The following is a 19,922-nucleotide window of genomic DNA, read 5'->3' on the forward strand; positions in this document are numbered from 1 at the left end:
GAAATTTTATAAGCTGATTGATTTTTTTTTGGGGGACAAAAGTTAATTGATAAATACGTAATAAAATCACTTTAGTGTTGTTTTTTAATACAAATTAATATCTTATTGCATTTGCAGCAATATCTTATTACAGTATTAAATCAGAATTAGTTCATCACAAAAACTCAATTATTTAATAATTATTATTGAAATAGTCCCTAAATTAGTTTCTCGTGTACTCTTTTCAGTATTACAGCAATTCTCACTAAATTATACTTGCAAAGAAGTTGATATTTATTTAAATCACTGTACAAAGAAGTAATTTCACGTTTACAAATTATAATGATACAAATAAACTATCACCCATATATGACCACTTTGGCTACGAGTGATGAGTGTATTAACCATTTATACTTAAACCATTATCATTTTATAAAAGGTCCTGAAATAATTAAATTAGCTTCTATAAATAATAATATATTAGATATAATTAGTATAATAACTAAAATTAATGTAGCATGAAAATTGAATTGCACATCATAAACACTTAGAATATTTTGTTATAAATAATATTCGAGGCATTTTTAGCCAAGTAATGTAATTTCAAAACTTTTTATCTTAGGATATTAATAATCAAATTTGTAGAATTGGCTAAAAAAGCAAATTTGGTGTAACGTCTCGAATGATATTTAGCGTATTGGGAGTCAATTTTAATTAATAGGTACGGTTGGACAGTGTCCCACAGCATTATTATGTTATTTAGTAACTTTGTTAGTAAAGTATGTGAGACACTCAATAGTTCGGTGGATTTTACCTCAAATTTGTCAAAAGGATATATCAATATGAATAAAATTTCCCTAAACTACATTACACTAATTTGGTCCAAAACCAAAAGGTTACACTGAATATAAACAAGGTCACAAAGGAATAATTAAAAACTGAACAAAAGTCCCTTCCATTGTCTTATATATATAAATATAACATATATATATATATATATATATATAAAAAGGGAGGAAAATGGTGGTGGGTGGGGCTTGAGCTCAGTTAGATAGCCTAACGAAATAAACAAAATTGCAGCCCACAACTCATAAATCCATAAATTAGAATTACAAATATGAACAAGGTATACATACATACATACTAGTAGTAGTACTACTCCTTGTTTCGGGAGGCTCGATCTTTCCTTTGGCCACCAAGAATACGAGAAATCTGAAGACCTCTACTGAATGCTTGGTTGAAGAGCATACGAGTTTGGAATTCCGACACAAATGGAAACCACGCCAAGAATGCAACCGGAGTGAACAGAAGCAAACCCATCACGATCTCGAATCCTCGAGCCAGCGTTCGGACTGATCCCCAGAACCCAGCTTTGTGGACCACGGGTTTCAGGGCTTGTGCAATCTGGAAAAACACAAAGAATGTTTTATATTAGTAAAATTCTAATCTAGAAAAAACCAAACCAAAATTTTTATAGAAGAAAGAAAGTCACACTAGAATACTGACCAAAAGCATCCCCCAGCCAGTTGGCATGAAAGCAAGAATACACACTAGAATATCTTGCACTGTCATGTGAGGAAGGGCAATTAGGGTGATAATAATGCCCACAAATGTCATGAATATTAACCCCTTGATTAGCCGAAACATGAGTTGGAAATTTGCGCTGAACTTTCGCCTCCCGACAGACACCGTCTTCAGATTAAAATAAAAACAAAGTATCAGTCTAGAGTTTATTAATATGTGGTAAACCAAATTTAGTAATTCACCATAGTAACTCTATAATATAAATGGAAAGAAAAAAAGTACTCACCTTCATTACAAACAATATTACAAATATCACCAGCCACGAGATGCCATAAACCTGTCAATAAATGAGTTATGACGTCAGTGTTTTATTTAATAAATTAATTTAGTTATAGAGATGGACTAATAGGAGTTTACAAAAATACAGTGAAAGATAACAGAAAATATGGCTTTTCAGTAATCAGACTACTCAGCATAGTTATCCGGTGCTAACCAAGAACGACACTAATATTGTTCTACGACAGGACACAATAACATGGTAGTATATAATATATATGGAAATAATGAAGTCCACAAAAACAGGGAGATTAAAAAGATGACTTAATAATAGGGCATCTCAGATTACTCAGCATAGCTATTAAGCTAAATAAAAAAAGATGGAGAGGAAGGAGGGAAGTAATTACCAGGAAACTTTTGTTCGATGAAATGGTCAAGTGATATACAAGCCCATACTGATAAATAAAGAATCGTACAGCCAATAGTATCTCAACTACTATACCACGGATACCAGAATGACGGAGATGCTCTTGTTCCTCCTCCCACCATGATTCCCAACTTTTTTCAGGCGGAACACCAATACCTCCTCTATTGCTTATCCACTTGTTCCAATCAGTCCAATCATCAACAATTTTTTGCCACTCGAAGCCAGAAGGATTGAATAGGAAAGGTGCGAAAAGCCAGGTGCCAACCATAAACCACATGGATATAGTAATTAAAACATAAGCAACATCACTTCTATAAGGCTGGCCAAATATCTGGTACACAATCAACAAAATCATGAGCTCTAGACCCTTGACAAAATGGCTACGGGAGTAGAGCCTATAGTTGTCGGCAAACTTGGCATGGAACACGACAAATCCTCGACCTGTAGACCTATATTTTGCTCCTCCATGAAGTAGAGTCCTTCCATAATAGTGGGTTTTTGTTCCAAGCGAGAATGTGAAAAACACAGGGGCTAACTGAAGTTGCATCAGTACAAACTCACTTAGTGCGGTTCGGAAACCTCTTTCCAGACCAATTTCCATCAACATAGGTAAGGCCATCAAAAATCCAATTTGGACAAATGATTGTGAAGCAAGAGCAACTTGAAGGGGTTTGTTATCTCGTACACCTGGTTGAGTACTTAAACCCTCTTCAAGCCCACTAAGAACAAGATAGAGACGACCATAGAGAAACACATACACAGTAAGCACGGTTACCTGGAAAAGGAGGACACATCGTTGGATCAGCAATGTTAGCTACTAAATTCTAGTTAAATTTCAACTTCAACTAGATAGGGTAAATTATGTAATATATACCAAAGTACTGAAGTAGAAACCAATTGTGGTGAAATAACATGACAACATCCGGAAAAAATCGAAACGATGTCCAAGTCGATATATATCCCGACTGACTGTCTGCTCTCCATTTCCATTAGCAACTTTTGCTTCAAACATGGAAATCTGGTTGAGACCCACATCTCTCCCCTTCCCTACTTGTATGTACTCATGATGAGTTACATTTCCCTCCCGTAACGTAGAGTTGAATCCTGCAAAATAATATACATCATCAGGAAGACTAAGACTGACATTTTTTTTTCTTTATTAAAATAAGATAAAACAAAGAGCGAAACAAAAAAAGCATTAGGATTTTTTTCTCCATTGAATATGTCCTGTACCAGCAAATATGTCTTCACTCAGATTAATAACCTTCGACGCTTTACTGACACCTCCTCTAGTAAGGTGAAAGAGCCTATCAAACACATCCGGATGACCATAGTGGAAGCGAACCCTATATGAGCAGAAACAAAGAACACGTGTTTACATAGCTTCAAAAACAACAAAATAATTACTAAAAGCAGGAAGAGAAAATACCCACGAAAACTCACAAACTTTTAAGTGAAGTATACATTAAAGTTTAAAATAATAGATAACACTGTTTTGCAAATACATCGGAGCACTCGTAAACATCAAAGAATTGCATGCAATGGTACAACAAACTCCATGTCCACATGATATCGGAAACTAATAATAAAATACCAACAATTATGATCTTAAATTACAAGTCATTTAAAAAGCTTAACTTACTTCAGTGGGTTAGCCAACAATCTCTGACCAATAGTAACAAAACTGGTCTCCTGATTTGACATGAACCAAGCTAGAGAAGAAACACTACACCAGATAGCAGAAAAATTAGAATGACGATCCTTGTAAATTTCTATATTAAAAGCAAACATAAATGTATGAATCTACCTGCCAGTAAATATATGTTCCCTAAGTCCAAGAATTGAAGGAAACCTCACACCATCATGCTTCTTAAGAAATTCTTGCAGCAAATTCCTCATTTTTAAGGCTTCTTCCATGTAGTTATCCTACAGTTTGGACCCATTAAAAGACCTGCACTGATCATATGCTACAAATGACCTTTCAGAATAGTAGAAATTGTTTTACCTGGTTCATGTCTATTGTTTGCAAACCTTCCCCACGCGTGAAAATAATGGCATGATTCTGGTTTTCTGGCTTTCCCTCACCCAAGATAGCAGGTCCTGGAAGCCTTATTTTATATATAATCTGTATGCAGACAATAATTAAACTGAGTGAAAAATATTATAAATGATTTCATAGAGCCTATGATTAATATCAAGCATTGCAACATTCTTATGTGTTTGCTATTCTAGTGACCCTCACCTGGTCAAGATTTTGAACCGGTTCATGTGAATCAATGGACTTTGTTGGGAAAGCAGCTTTTACCAGAGTTGAATAATAAAGTTTGGGGTTTGTTCTTGAAGTTGATCTATCTTTGCTAGGTTGCTCAACCTCATCAATGTATGCCACGCGAAGTGATGGATATCTGCAGCACGGAAACACTTACCAAATTAACTTTTGTGACAGATAGAAGTTTAAGAATTAAGCTTGAAAACATACGTTGTCATTAGCCTCAAAATGTCTTGTGCACGAGCATCACCAGACCGCTTGTGAATACCATAGAGTTGGCAAGATACGACATATGTGAATTTCATATCAGCTACTGCTTGACATTGCGCCCACAGAGATCGTTCTCCTTTATGTTGATCCTCTGAATTCAACTCTACAGCCTTATAGCCCTCCATTAAATCTAATGAAAAGGAAAGAAACATTCTTAGCAAACTATCTATTAGAAAACTCGATTAAGCAGAATTAAGAATAGAAATACTAACAAAGACGCAAATATAATATTATATATATTAAAATTGCAAGACAGAACAAATACCCTCATCTCTGGCCATATCAAGAAAAGCCTGAAGCTCCAATGCTTTCCGGTAGTACATCATACCCCTCACTGACAGAATTACATGAACTTTAGTGAATGTTATAAAGAAAGTATGAACATGGAATGGAATATAATGTCACAAGTAAAATTTATAGGATATACATGCACATAGAGAAAAGAGGACATGTTTGTAGAATGTACCAGTTCTAGTCAAAGTCTGGCCTCTGTATGAAGCCCAAAGACGAAGTTTTTCTTCGAATTCTTCAGATGATTTTAGTTGCTCCTCGTTACTGCATTCCACTCGCTCAAGAAAGTTTTCCCATTCATCTGAACATATTATTCCACTGATTAAGTAACAGCAAAATCCTTTTCTTTTGTTAGCTAAAGAAAATACAAAATGCATGAGAGTTTATTGTGAATGAAGGAAAAACCTGGGAAGATCTTTTGCAAGTAAAATAGTATTGAGACACCATCTTCATTTGGCTCTTCCAAATCACGCAAGGAGAAAAGAACCTCCTCTGTATAGTAAGGAGTCAAAACCCTACAAGCAAAGTCAATTCATCAGGAAAGATATTGTATTTCAAAAGAAAAGAGATTAGATGTTACAGAACATCTAATCAGCCAATGGCCGGTAATATTGCGATCTAGAGTGCTTTCGGGTCACATCTGCCTCTAAAAGTGGTCTAACAAGAACTTAGACATCCACTATAAGGTCCAAAGTTCGACTACATTGTAGCTGTTAGCATTTAGATTTGCTATGATCACTGGAGCATATGCAATAAGACTACATCATAACAAAAGAAAGCAAAATGAAAAAGAAAAGAGCAAACTTAAGGTTGCTTCTCTTTTCTTGCTGGAAAGGGAAACTGTTGCATCAAAGTAGTTCCCTTTAAGATTTCCTACGGTGGAAGAATCATACCGGGTAGCAAAATATGATACTTTCTTGAAGATTGACCCGAACAAAATGATAATATGATGCAAAAAAGATCATACAGAAGGCACATAACAATGAGTTAAATTAATAATACTGTCGTAGCAAAACAAAATTATTTTTCAGCTTCCCAAGTTTCAAGATAACGATCAAAGCACAATAATCTAGAAACAACAAATTCTCTTTCGAAAATGTAGAAAAAGAAAACACATAGAAGATAAAAAGCTACATCTCAAAATTGGGAGAAAATATCTTAAATGACAAGTGGCTATAGAAGGATATGGCATTTAATTATGCAGATATATACAAAGTACATTGGGTTGCACTAAACGGGAAATGTAAAATCCATCAGGGAACTTACGAGAAAGAAAGCATATTGCGAACTTTTGGGGCATCAGGCATGTCCATAAACAATGAATTTGAGAAAAAAGACATCCTTCTTCTTGCTTCCAAATTGGATGGCACATCCATAGCAGATTCCTTTGTGGTAAGCAATAGATACAACCGTTTTATCTGTGTAAAATATACATAGAACAGAAATCTTAGGAATTATTCAAAGACAATCTTTATCACACTGTATCTAACTTATGCACACCTTTTCCTTCCATGCTTCCGTCAGAGGATTGATAGGAAAATAAATAGCTCCAGCCGATGCAAATAACTGATACTGTTGATCCAGTGGAATCATCCCCTCATTGCCAGCTCCACCATGAATTGAATCCACCAAACTACTCAGCAAAAGATGAGAAAATCATTACCAAAAAAAAAATGATATAGCATAAAGTGCAGCTATGGAGAGAAAATAAAATGCAGCACCTTGATATTTGATCCTCCATCATTATATCTCTGGTCACAGTCTCCAACATGTCCTGGAAAACAAGCACGACCGAATTGCTATCGTCTGACTTATTTTCCAACTGCAAAATTAGTGCTTACGTCATGACCCCTCCAAATGGTTATTATCAAATTGACTGAGAAAGTGAGAATATGGATATATTTACACAGGAAATTCAAATCTTACCAAAAATTGAATAAGCTTAACGAAGTGTCCATAAAGTGTAGGGAGGGAACTCATCTTGAATTCAGTAAGTAGATCACCATCTTCTATGTGTTTGTCAACCACCTTGAATATATACTCAACAACCCTGGAAAATCAATCAGAGAGATTACTGAACAATGTGAATGATCTCAATAAAAGATGGTCCTTATAAGCACGACAAAAAAGAAATCGATTGACAGACTAAAGGAAATATCAGGACTGTAACAATTCTTAAATGATAAGTAAACTTACTCTTTTTCACGCTTCCCTTGTACCAGGAACGTAATAATGTTTCTGAATGAAGCATAGCATTCACAAACAGCACAAGACATGTAACTGTCGGCCTCAATTCTCTTTTTCAGATCTTTATCTTTTCCATTGCTGTCCTTAGCCATGTCTAATGCTATCGGGATCTAGTGAGCAGATAAACAATGACAAATGGATTTGAGGAATTGAGGATTTCAAAATTTTCTTGTGGTAAGTAAGTTGAAACAAACCTTGCTGGCAAGTAAAAATGGAGGCCACTGTATAAGATCCAGATCACGGTCAGCCCAGTACGGAACCAGCAAAAGGTCCATTTCCCTGATAATTATAAAAAAATAATTAGGCATGTGTACAGTAAGAATAACACTACCACTGCATAATGAGCCACTATAGTATATGTCATGCAGGATAGACTCATTCTGGATTACCTGTTGCTTATAAGGTCTTCCTCTCTAAAGCTACTTATGATTTTGTTCCACAGCTGAGCAAACTTTGCTGCCCCCTTCTCTTTGTTAGATGGGATCTTCATTGTAAACAAACAAAAAAGGACATTATTTTATCCAGAAAAAAAAATACAAGCCTAAAAATTCTCGACTAAGAGAGGTCCAGCATGTAAACCTCAGCAAATTTGCGAGAGAGGGTTGCCCTCAGCCCTTTCTTCTTTGGCTCATTCTTTTCTACCGGTACCAAACGGGCATTAAAAGCACCAGGAAGGGACTCAAAACGAGATCTAAGCATTCCCAGTGTTCGAATCTGGAACCAAATTTGAAGCAACATTTACTTGAAATCTTTATAACAAGCATTTACTTGAAATTGAGATGCTTAAGAACCAAGTTTAATGGGGTCATATCTAGCAACCAAAACATTTATTTAGCAGTATTAAAGATTATCTTGTAATCTTTTGGTGCAGGAAGAAAAACCCCCAAGCAGAGATTACAGCTATTAAATGGGGAAAAAAACTACAACAAAATTCATAAGAAAGAATGTATGAACCTCTCCAAGACGACGGAATGCTCCATAAATACCACCAAATAACGTAGAGAATATTGCATACCAAATCTGGGTATCCATAAAATAGACCTGCAAAATTTTGCTATGTCAGTAAACTAACTAATGCATGCTGATATGACAAGAAAAATATAGATTGGGATAACAGAAACCATACAAGAATAATTGGAGCCCAAAGTGCAATAACAACACCAATATTATTTTTTGCTGCACAATAGTAACATCAAATCAATATATCAACTTGATCAAAGAAGCTAAAGTATAGAAACTGCATTCAAATACAACTACACATATATATGAATACAGTAAACCCATTACCACGGGGAAAGAACTCATGCCACTGAAAAGTAGATATATGTACTTCCATGATAGCTTTTGTCGGACCTACTAGAGGCTTTATCTGCATCCAAAACAAATATGTGTATATTTGTAAATCAGCATGGCACTAATCAGATGTTCAAGACAAAGGCATATGGTTATATAATGTTAACAATTCTGTAGCCGTATGGTTATATAATGTTAAAGGAGTCTCTCTGATTTTATCAGAGATTGGCAAAAAAATTTGTACTTTTGTGTAATTTGTTGGCTTCTGTTGTTAATGTTGGTTCCTGTTTAGTGGGTGTCTTGCAATCACTTTTCCTTGATTAATCTTCTATTGTTAATACAAATTTAAGGCTTTGTTTAAAAATAAAAGATCAGATGAACCAAGGCAACTCAAAAAAAAAAAATTTCAACTTGTTTACTTAAACTAGTAGAACAAAGAAACAAGACTTTGAAGGTGAATAGAGTATAGAAAGAAACCTCTATATAGTAACTGAATGCCAGCTTTGTGATTATAAGGAGAACCCAAAACATAGTATACCTGAAAATTTTAAAACAGATTTACCAGATATCATATTGAGCATAGGGGTCATATTAATAAACCAATTCCAGTAATCAGAACATTAATTCGTACTTGAAAAGAGAAAATGTACTCTCATGCATTCCCCTGCCAACATAGAGGCGAGGCTACAATTGAACAGAAATTCAACATGTAAGTGGCGATCTCAAAAATCTGAAAGATGTGAAAATAAATAGCATAATTTTGCTTACCTGAGACCACCACATCATTAGCATCACAATTCTATAATTTGATCTCTCAAGGAAACGACGAATGAAAGGAAATAGAAACAATACTCCAGCCAGCATATTTGGAGACAAGTAGATAACAACAGCCAAAATAAACAAAGAAGGCGAATTTGAATTGTTTCCAAACCAACTTTTGATGGTTTGAGCAAATCCAGGAGGGTTTTCCCAAGTATAAGCATAAGTAACCGGTAGAACTATCACCCAAGCAGCAGCTGAAACAACCTTCAATATATACCGTAACTTGACATGAAATGACATACTCCGTTGTGCTTTCCAACTAAGTATCACATCAAGAAAAGCTGCACAAGTCAATACAACTAATTACACAATGGACAAGTTAAAATCGAACATCAACTTTCCATGCAGCAATGCCATGAAAAGTACTAACAAGAATAATGTTCTTCTGGTTTCAAGAGACTCACAGTTGAAAAATTAGAACAAAGATAGGATGGTACTACATAATTTGACCTTCTACCCACTCTTTTTTGTACGATACCAGGTAGTTGGGTGGAGTACAGTGAAATTTTGGCTTCTAACCATTTCTAATATTCTAAAGATATTTAGTTCTTTGAATCCTTTGAACAAAGGATGTGTTTGTAATGGATTTTAATATTTCGTTATTCTCCTTGTATTTCCATAATGCTCAATGGAGTGTCCCCAATCGAAATGATGAAATTCAAAGAAATCTTAAGTTCAGCAAACTCTTAAGCACCGTCTTAAGATTCCATTTCTCATACAAATCTATTGTATTGTGCAGAAGACGTAAATAGAAATTAGGCATGTCATTAAACATATGCCATAAATAGGTAAAGAAAAAAAAACAACACTGAACACATGCACACAAGACACCATACTTTACTTGCCTTGCCCAAGCTTCATTATTGCAGCAGTTATAAAGACACTTAACACTTTCTTGAAAACATCACCACTAAAGATTGCACCAGGTTGTCCAGTACCATTCCATGCAATAATAATCATAGCCTTGTAGAAAATACCCATTTTTAGCATCATGTCACAAAATTAAAGATAAGAAAGAAACATGACGAAAACCAAGTTAATACCTGCAAGCATAGAATAAAAAAACTCCACATACGATCAAAGCTTCTGAAAACATGCCAAAATGACCGTATCTCAACAAAATTAACTTTTCCAACCCATCGATCGCTGCTAATTGGCCTGCTGCTATCCTGTGCACCATCCACCAAAAAAATATGGCTCTAATTAATGAAAAAACACCATTCTAATTGAACAGGACTGACTTGACAAAACAATGTGCCCAACTCATTGAACAGGGAAACATGGAACTAAAACAAATGGAAAGAGAATTCTTTTCCAATCATTTGGAAAACCGTAGGCATGTTTGCATTATGAACTGCAGATTTCATAAAATAACAAAATTCTCACTACATCTAAAATTATAACAAGTTCATGAGAACTTCCCATCAAATGCAAGAAGGGGAGGGAGAAAATGTTGAAGTAATATGATAAAATCTGGAAGAAAAAAAAAACAGAACTAGACAGTAACTGATCCTCGAGGACCTGAGCAAAACAAATATTAACTTTGGGACGACATTGTTCAAGAGGACAAACAAATACTCACTCAAGAGTACAAATATTAATGCAAAACTAAACTGAGTGCTTACCCCATTTCTGTTGGGACGACGTTGCTCAAGAGGCATACAAAAGAAATCAGCATCTGCCCGCATTGGCCAACCTAACCGGAAGCAATCAACTGACCTGTAATGCATTGCCATGAATTAATTAATTGGACTCATATCTAATGAGGAAAATTATAATCAGACTAAATGCACTACCAAAAGTATTCATTTAAATCATCATAGTTCCTCCATTGCGAATGCTTTGATCTTCCTCGTTTACTCCTTTCAGCTTCCTGTCAAGCAAAAAATTATAAAGTGACCGTCCATTCAAACATCTAACCTAGAAAAAAATATATAAAAGAAAATTCATAAACTACCTCTGCAATCACTTCATATATGGGAGTAACAACTTTCCTCAAGAAAGCCTCATCTTCACCTCCATAGGCTGGCTTCACATTCTCACCTGTCATGGGACTGACATTCCCGGCTAGCATACCATACAATTCAAAGGCCATCTAAGAACCGAAACAGAACAAAATAAGATACCATCCATTATGCGTTTGATAGAAAGAAATCTTTAAAATTTAGCACCGATTCATAGAGATACAGCATTGAGTTTCTATTTATTTTAAAAACTGTCAATTTAGAGGGTAGTTGTGTAATTCTACATTCAACTCAAAGAATTTACGTTCTTCCAAAGTAAAGGGAAAAAATTGAATGTTAATCGCTCTACTTTAGAACAAAACTACATGTTTCAGTTCAGCTTCTAAAGCACTATCACTAGAGCTGTTGATATATTTATAATTAATATATATCTAAAGAGACATACATGATGATATATATAACAAAGGCATTCAGGCATAAATCTTAAATTTGCTGCCTCCCCCCATATTAAAAGATACAAGCCCATGTATAGAAGTTTGCGCTGTTGAACTTCTTGCTGTATGGTTGGCAACCTGCAGCAAATCCACAAAGTTAGAAGAATTAAAAATAAAGAAGAAATCAACTAGCACACAAACTTAACAAAAGCACAGCTCAACTATAAAAATATCATAAATACCTGTAATCTCATTAACTAGATTACAAAAAATACAAATTTGAGGCATCCTTGATGAACAAAATACATAGTCAATCAAAAAATCTATGAAAAATAGCTCAATACAAAAAACACTCACCAAAGGCTACTTTTACGACCCAAGTACTTGCACCATTTTTTGTAGTTTTTAAAAAGCTTCTTCATCACTTCTGTCAGTGCACAATCATCCAACTAACAAAATAAATGCACGCATTATCAGAAACTATAAAAAAATATATATATAAACTATTGACAACCTTTATGCTCTTTCTTCTACAACTTTCTAGATAACACTAAAATCCAGAACTTCTATGCAAAATAGGCTCTAGAGTTTGACAACTTGGTGATAGAATCCGCAAATAGGAGACAGAAAACTTCAGTTTCCCATGTGTGACCACCTATTATCCTCCTTTAGTCATTATCCATGTGAGGAACACAAGTAGTCTAGATGTGCCACATACTCATAACAGGAAGCAGTAGATTGAACATGGCCAGTAAAAGGCTAGTAGCAACACATATATTATGACAGCGGTATCACAGAGGGTAAGCATACCACTGTAAACTTGTCTATAAAATATGAAAAGTAAACAAAATAATTTACTAACACTTTTTATTCACTATTATTTTCATAAAACCAGGGAAAGTTCACTAAGCAATTATATGCACTAATTTACACAAACCTTGGGTTGTTGATCAGGCTTCGGAAATTGCCGAATGTGGACATTAGCAAGTAATAAAATCAGGTGCTCTCTTTGATTTGCCACACTATCCTTCTGCAAATTGATTAAAACAGCCAGAGAATGTCAATTGAGCATCAATGTGCGATGGACTATGGTCTCGCTATGCAAAACTATAATGCAGCGTAAAAGAACGTTTTAAGTTTTTCAAAACACACAACCTGAAACCCAAACATGGACTGAAGCCAGTCGAGAATGTCTTCATCTTTTCTCTTGTTATAGTCCTTGGGCCAAGGAAGACCCCTGGTGTTACGGAGGGCAACAACAGCAGCTTGAATCTGTAAATTACATACAAATTAAAATAAACCATAGAGGCAATGCATTTGTAAAGCCTGAATGCTACAAGTACCTCTGGAATCTAAAATAAGAATGTTGCGGGCAAAGCAACTGTAAAGCCTGAATGTTACAAACATACCTCAGGATATCTCATAATTGCCTGATTTGCACTGTCAGGATCTAGAGGAAGAATATTATAGGGGACTAGAATCTGAGTCTTCTCTGCAACTTTATCTTGTGCTTCCAGAATCTGGATTTATCAACCGTCAGAAATTAATCATTAACATCTAAATGAATTAAAGAGCCAAACTGAAGCTCATGAAAAACAAAATCAGAGATAACTTTCAACAAAGAGTGAGACAAGAAACTATGACAGCTTTAAGGATCGCAGGTAAGTGTTTATAACCTCTCGATCAACTTCCATGGATTGCGTCATATTAACTGCCTTTAAGACTTCAAAGAGAACATTAGCAGTCTGATATGCCTTGGTAAGCTGTGCACTATAAAAACAGCAAAAGATCGATCGTCAAGTAATGCAAAAACCGAAGCAATCGTCCCAGACGTAAAATATAACCCACCGGTCAGCTTTTTCTGCAGCATTTTGCAAAGCTTGGATATATTTCTTGTAGTAGTGCTGATAAAAACTTTGCATTTCACGTGCATCACTTTTTTTAACCCTTCCCATTAATGTTGGATCATTCTCCTGAAAATCAGAGTCAAAATAGCTAAGGATACAAAGACAACAAGCAAGAAAACCTACGAACACAAATAAATCTGGTTTAAAACAGCCATCAAAACTCAAAAAAATTACCCTTTCGAGACGTTGAAGGAGAGCAGTTTTAAATTGTCGAACACCACGCCCACTTGATGTGGGATCCAATCTATGAGCTTTCTCAAAGGCATAAAACCGACCTACAACAGAATGTGAACAAAGTTTCACACCAATGAGAATGAAATGCATACACATAAAGGGAAGACAATTCTCACAAGACATTAGACATTACAAATGAAAGACCAGCCTATAATAGAAACAAGGATGAAAAGAATAAAGCATGCTGAAAGGAGATATTTAAAGACCTTAAGCAAAATGAAGTACAGAGGTGGAATAAGATGCATTGACAAACTATGCCTAGACTCATTATTAATAGACCATTGACTCCATTTCCATCACAGACCATTTGCCAAGATGGTCGGTAGTGTACATGGCCAAAAAAGAATTACTAACACTACGTTTTCAGAAATGTACCATAGTTTCTTGCTATATACACTTGACATTTGAGCTAAAACCATTGTCAGCAGATGTAGACAAAAGTAGAAACAAGATCATAATTCAATATTATATATATGAAACCGCACCAGATACAACACAAACATAATCGTGGCTACACTAGCACTTACTTTATCTAAACAAAAACGATACATTTGAAGCAAACTATATCACTATAACAGCATAAACTTACAGAGATAAGCGACCCTAGGATTGCTCGACTCAACCTCATTGGCAACACGGAGAATCGGAGCAATCTCAACGAGCGAAGACGGCACAACCTCACTGTCAAATATAGACTCTCCAAGGTTACCGGCCGTCTGTGTCCGCTGGATCCGCCGCTGCGGCTGCGGAGGCTGATCGGACCTCCCTCTAGACGCCATTTACGCTCAAACTCCAATCAAAAGCTTCCCTAAACATTTCAGCACCAACAAAACAAAGTTCAGAAGCTGGAAAAGACAAAAATAGCAAGAAGAATCACAGCGATATAACCTTGAGAAGTATGAGCGAACTTGAAAACTTGATTAGCTGCAACCGAAACCATACAATGCCGAAGAAGAAGAGAGCTTAATCCTCTTCACTGACCAGAAACCCTAGGAGAGAGAAAGAGATTCAGATAGAGAGAGAGCAGTACTTAGTACAGCTGAAACTTTAAGCTACTTAGGTGCAAAGGAAGAGCTATGAGAAAGATTTTACTAATATCGCTTTGGCGCTACCTAAGTGGCGTGGCAGCCTATTTTGCCCAAAAAGACTCGATGAAAAGAGTTCACTAGTGGCCTCATATTCTTGAGCTCTGCTTCAATAATTAGCCTCGACGTTAGGAATATTCACCGTTGTGCCATTGACAGTGAGCTTTCATGGGTGTGTTGTAGTAAATGACGTTTTTACCCTTACGTTAAGTGTTTGCTTTCTGGTAAAAAACGAAGTGCGGGGGTATTATTGTAAAATCATTACTTTCCCGCTTTTAACGACTGACAGTGTCGATATCGTAAGAAAAGGAAAAGCCAAGGGTGGATTGGGAAAGAGATTCAAATTTCAAAAAAGTAGAGATTCGAAGAGATCCAAAGCTATGAAACCGGATTAAAAGCAGTCCGTTTTCGGTTCACGAAAAGACTCTTTTACCCCTCCAACCAAGACATCACACCAAACTGCCCGCTCACCCACCGCAACTGGAATCCGAACGAGGCTATAATAGTAAATAGACAATCCGCCGATATTCCGATTTGACATCCAAAGTTAATGAGACGAGAGTAAGTAAAACGAAACGAAATGGGTAATAAAGTAATTTCAAACAAACAGGATTAATTATCCTGGGGAAAATAGAGGATAGGAGATGGTTGTCGGTTTGTTTTGTCATAAAATAAGCATTTAATTTTGGTGTGTGGGACCCACAAATGTGTAGGATTTTTGGACTGATGCAAGGAACGTGGTGATGATGATGAGTAATAGAGCCTAGACTAAGCTTCATCAGAACGAAAAAATAAGAATGAGATGAAAAAAAATATATTGGAATGGAAAAAAAATAAAAATTAATATGAATTAAAAAAGAGAAAATATTATTTTGGTTGTGTTAATGTATTTTACAAAATAGATCAAAATAGTATTTATATTTAATTTTGATTAAAAAAATTTAATTATAAGATTATTTATCGTGTTATTAGTAATACGATGGGTTTGGAAAAATTGAAAAAATGTTCGATGAGCTGAAAATAAAATATTATATTTGAAACTTTTTTTATCAAAATTTGGTATAAAATATTATTTTGTAAAACACATTGTCTAAATTATCATTTAACAAAACACTAATGGTGATCACGTATTTGGGAAAAACAAAAAGGCCAAATTAATATTTTTCCATTAAAAAATTATTAATATTTTTAATTTTATATTGAAATAATTTTTTTTTACTTTTAAATAAAATAATCATTCTATTAAAATGGTCCACTATTTTCCTAACATTATAATTTTCTAAAATATAACCAAATAAAATAATAAAATAAATATTTATTTATTTTCATTCCTGATTTGGTTTGGCATAACTTAACAAAGCAAAGACTTATTCAGCCAAAAAAAAAAACAAAGCAAAGCGAAACCACCGATTATAGTAATGGGAATACCATGTAACATGAATCGGACCCTTTACCTCGAAAGTGAGACCTTCCCTACATGCTTGCCATTTTGCTCAATATAATATAATAATGAATAATTATAATAATTGTACCTATTATTATTAAATGAAATAAATAAATAAATTTTGTTACATGCTTTCCAGCTGCTATCCCTTATGGTTTGCAGAAAATAATGTGGGAATTTTTTTTTTTTCTTTTATACAAGGGTAGGTAAATATTTGATACATTGTGTTTTTACAAAGTATCATTTTGATACACTGTGTTTACAAATAATGTTTATTTGATACCTTGTATTTTGAAATCGTACATATTTGATACTCTGTATTTTAAAATTGTATATATTTGGTACCCTAACTCAAATTTAATTAATAAAATTTTACTAATTTAATCAAATTACTCTCAAATATACAAGCTACAAATTATATATAATTGCTGACAGTTTGGTCATTGACAAAATTTTATCAATTAGGATACAAAATTTCTATATTTTCAAAATACAGAGTATCATATGAGCATTATTGAAAACAGAGAGTACTAGAATGATAATTTGTAAAAACAAAAAGTACCAAAAATGTAAATTTCCTTTATGCAATGTTAAAAAGTGTAATTTTTATTCTCTCAACAAACAAAAAAGACTTGTAAATTGTTTGGTAATGATAGAGAAGTGAAATAATAAATTACTATTTATATATGAAATTATTGTATTGTCTCAAAATTACTTTTTAATAATTGTTTAGAAAGTTTATTTGTAATTTTCTGACAAAGAAAAAAGAAAGTTTATTTGTAATTTTAAATAAATGAGAGTGAGGAGTATAAATTTGTTAATAAATAGTAGATTGAGAGGGATTGTAATCCTTCCATCTCTCATGTCCATTTTATCATGATGTTTTTATGATTATTTTTAGGGGTGTTTGTTTTGAGTAGTTGAATAATTTTGAAAAATATAGAAAGGCGTAAGATGGAGTTATTATTAAAGTTAAGTGTATAAAATAATTTACTTTACTTTTAAAATACATGTGGGGCCCATGAAAATTGTTAACTTTATCTTCTAAAAATTTGAACCAAACATAATAAGTATTTTAGATTCTCATTCAAATATTTACTTTACCCCATACCAAATATCTTTTTCTTATAGCTAAGTATGATATCTTATTTGAAATTAGATTTTAGGAAAGAAAGACATAAATGAATTCTATAAATAAATTTGTTTGGATTCCAACAAAAAAAAATTGTTTTAAAAAAAATAATTAAATTTAATGTAATTTTATAAGATTTAAATAATTATAAGCATATTCATAAAAAAGAAGAAAAAAATCATTTTTTTATTATTTTCTCTAATAAAACTTTCCTTGCTAAAATGTGAGTTTAAATAAAGCTTTATGATTTGCAGAAATAATGTGAGTATTTATTAGTTTTTTTTTTTTTTTGTCTATTATATAGTTAAAGAGTTAAATTTTAAAAAATAAATTACATTCAATATACTGACACTTTAAAGTGATGTTTTAATGATTATTCTTTTGGCAAGGAATTCTGTCTCTATTTGTAATAATTAATTAATGTCAGGTTTACGGTTGTAACAGGCATTGGTTAAAAAAATAAAAAAAAGAGAGGCATTAATTTTAAGAATTAATGAAATTTGAAGGTTTAAATGAAAAAATAAGGAAATTTCAAACAAATTTATGTGAAAGGTTGAACTGTCCCATCTTGCATACACTATATTAAAAGTTTAAAATCCCATGAACTAAATAAAAAATAAGCCTTTTTAAAAAAATATATATCTTGAAAGCTACAGTTATAATGTCAAAACATCGTATTTGTTTAACAAGATCTGTTGAAAAACTAAGTACCCAACAAATATAGGAAATTAAAAATAAATAAATAGCAAAATTCAACAACAACAAAAATAAAAGTGCTCTAAGTGTCACCAATTTTGGTATGAAGCTGATAGTTATGTAAATTAGAGCATCTCCAACCGAAAGATGTATATAATGTCTTATATTTGACACAAAAAATTAATATATTATATATTTAATATAATTTTTAGCATTATATTCTAATGCACAATTATAAAAAAATATAGTAAAATTTAATATTTCTTTAATGTTAATTTGATACTTACTGAAAATATATAAAAGATAATCATTTTTCTTTATATTTTATTATTGAAAATATAAAATGATAGTAAAATAATATGGTAAAAAGTATAGTATTTAATGCAAATAGAAAAAAATAATATAAATGACATAAAAGTAAATAAAAAATGTAGCATTTATGGTGGTGCAAAATATGCATCATGTTATATTGTGTGTCAAATTTAGCCCAACTTTAGCATGCGTCAAATTTGGCACGACTTTTGGCATACTATTGAGCAGATTTTTTGTAAAGTGAGCTATATTTTAACAATGCATCACTAATTTTGCATTCAACTATAGATGCTCTTAAAGCTTCATAATGGATTTATAAATAAATAAATTAGTGTAATTAAAACATATTATCACTAAATAGGATGCATCATTGGATGAAATAAATAAATGATGAATGCTCATTTGGTACTTTGTGTTTTATTAAAATACAAATTTAGTACCTTTTGTTTCTGATAATTATCAATCGGTACTATCTCTTTGTAAAAACAACATAGTTCAATACCCTCCGTATGTTTAAATTTTTAATATACACATATTACCCCTCATTTTAATGATTTATTTGATTTAAATTGTTTTGATATTTAAAATATATATATATTCAGAACCAAAAGCTCTCATACTAATAGCATTGTATCTATACTTATTGACTATATTTTTTCTAAACTTATTATTCATGTGGGACTTTATTTGAACTCCCAACAATAATTAATGAGTTAAAGAAGTTTACTTAATTAATCATAAATATCATCCATCAACAAAGAGGATAGAGAAAAAGAAACTGCTTCCTCTCTAATAATATGATCGGCATAGAACCAAGACTCTCTCCTTAAGTGATGAGCAACTTTGTTTACAGATCGTTTAACAAAAAATAACTATATATTACACAAACATGCCAGTAAACAATTCAATCCCACTCTTGAGTTTAAACTCAACCAAAACTTAAACCATAATAGAATTTCACTTAAAACAGGGTACGATTCCTTACCTCAACTGTGAATTCACGACCTTTAGTTGCTCTGTTGCTAATTTTTTACTACTGCGCAAGTATACGCAATCGAATAAACAAGTAATAATAGTGGAAATATATTATCGTTCCGTCAGGGAATTGATCTAATAATTACCAATAGCAAACTTTTATTTCTATTTGACTAACGAAATTTTAATGACAATTAACAATGAATAATAAACTAAGAAAGCACAATTTAATTAACGAAATTTAATATAAGCGAAAGATTAGAGTATTCTAATTTCATCAACCTTCAATTTTATTCAATCAATAATACAACTAATATGTTTCTTTGATCTATGGTTTTAGC

At 33.1% G+C, this 19,922-nt stretch overlaps 1 protein-coding gene across 1 annotated transcript; it reads right to left on the reverse strand.

Moving 5' to 3' along the window:
- Positions 1-855: 855 nt before the first annotated feature.
- Positions 856-15,055, reverse strand: LOC133790290 (callose synthase 3). Its single transcript, XM_062227889.1, has 43 exons — positions 14,826-15,055; positions 14,527-14,745; positions 13,878-13,978; positions 13,645-13,769; positions 13,473-13,566; positions 13,206-13,316; positions 12,952-13,068; positions 12,734-12,826; positions 12,154-12,245; positions 11,808-11,934; positions 11,356-11,493; positions 11,195-11,271; positions 11,024-11,117; positions 10,442-10,567; positions 10,244-10,361; positions 9,345-9,679; positions 9,208-9,260; positions 9,054-9,114; positions 8,571-8,652; positions 8,410-8,459; positions 8,238-8,324; positions 7,863-7,997; positions 7,673-7,767; positions 7,478-7,562; positions 7,233-7,393; positions 6,963-7,086; positions 6,758-6,858; positions 6,537-6,669; positions 6,303-6,454; positions 5,442-5,551; positions 5,212-5,337; positions 5,011-5,079; positions 4,686-4,875; positions 4,449-4,611; positions 4,212-4,331; positions 4,014-4,132; positions 3,849-3,932; positions 3,440-3,552; positions 3,081-3,310; positions 2,187-2,981; positions 1,790-1,840; positions 1,486-1,671; positions 856-1,383 (listed from the first exon to the last, which is right to left on the reverse strand). The coding sequence occupies exons 2-43, from the start codon at positions 14,714-14,716 to the stop codon at positions 1,135-1,137; spliced, it is 5,862 nt and encodes a 1,953-aa protein (XP_062083873.1). The 5' UTR covers positions 14,717-14,745; positions 14,826-15,055; the 3' UTR covers positions 856-1,134.
- Positions 15,056-19,922: the final 4,867 nt, after the last annotated feature.

Source organism: Humulus lupulus, chromosome 7 (assembly GCF_963169125.1).
Source record: "Humulus lupulus chromosome 7, drHumLupu1.1, whole genome shotgun sequence".
Classification (NCBI taxonomy): Eukaryota; Viridiplantae; Streptophyta; class Magnoliopsida; order Rosales; family Cannabaceae; genus Humulus; species Humulus lupulus.

What these genes read in the sequence shown, in the direction of transcription:
- LOC133790290 (XM_062227889.1), bottom strand. Translation starts at nt 14,716, where the DNA reads ATGGCGTCTAGAGGGAGGTCCGATCAGCCTCCGCAGCCGCAGCGGCGG. An exon ending in GGTCGTAAAAGTAGCCTTTG is followed by an intron (nt 11,935 to 12,153) that starts GTGAGTGTTTTT and finishes GATTTGCTGCAG; the next exon opens with GTTGCCAACCATACAGCAAG. An exon ending in TTTTTATTCTATGCTTGCAG is followed by an intron (nt 10,362 to 10,441) that starts GTATTAACTTGG and finishes ATTTTCTACAAG; the next exon opens with GCTATGATTATTATTGCATG.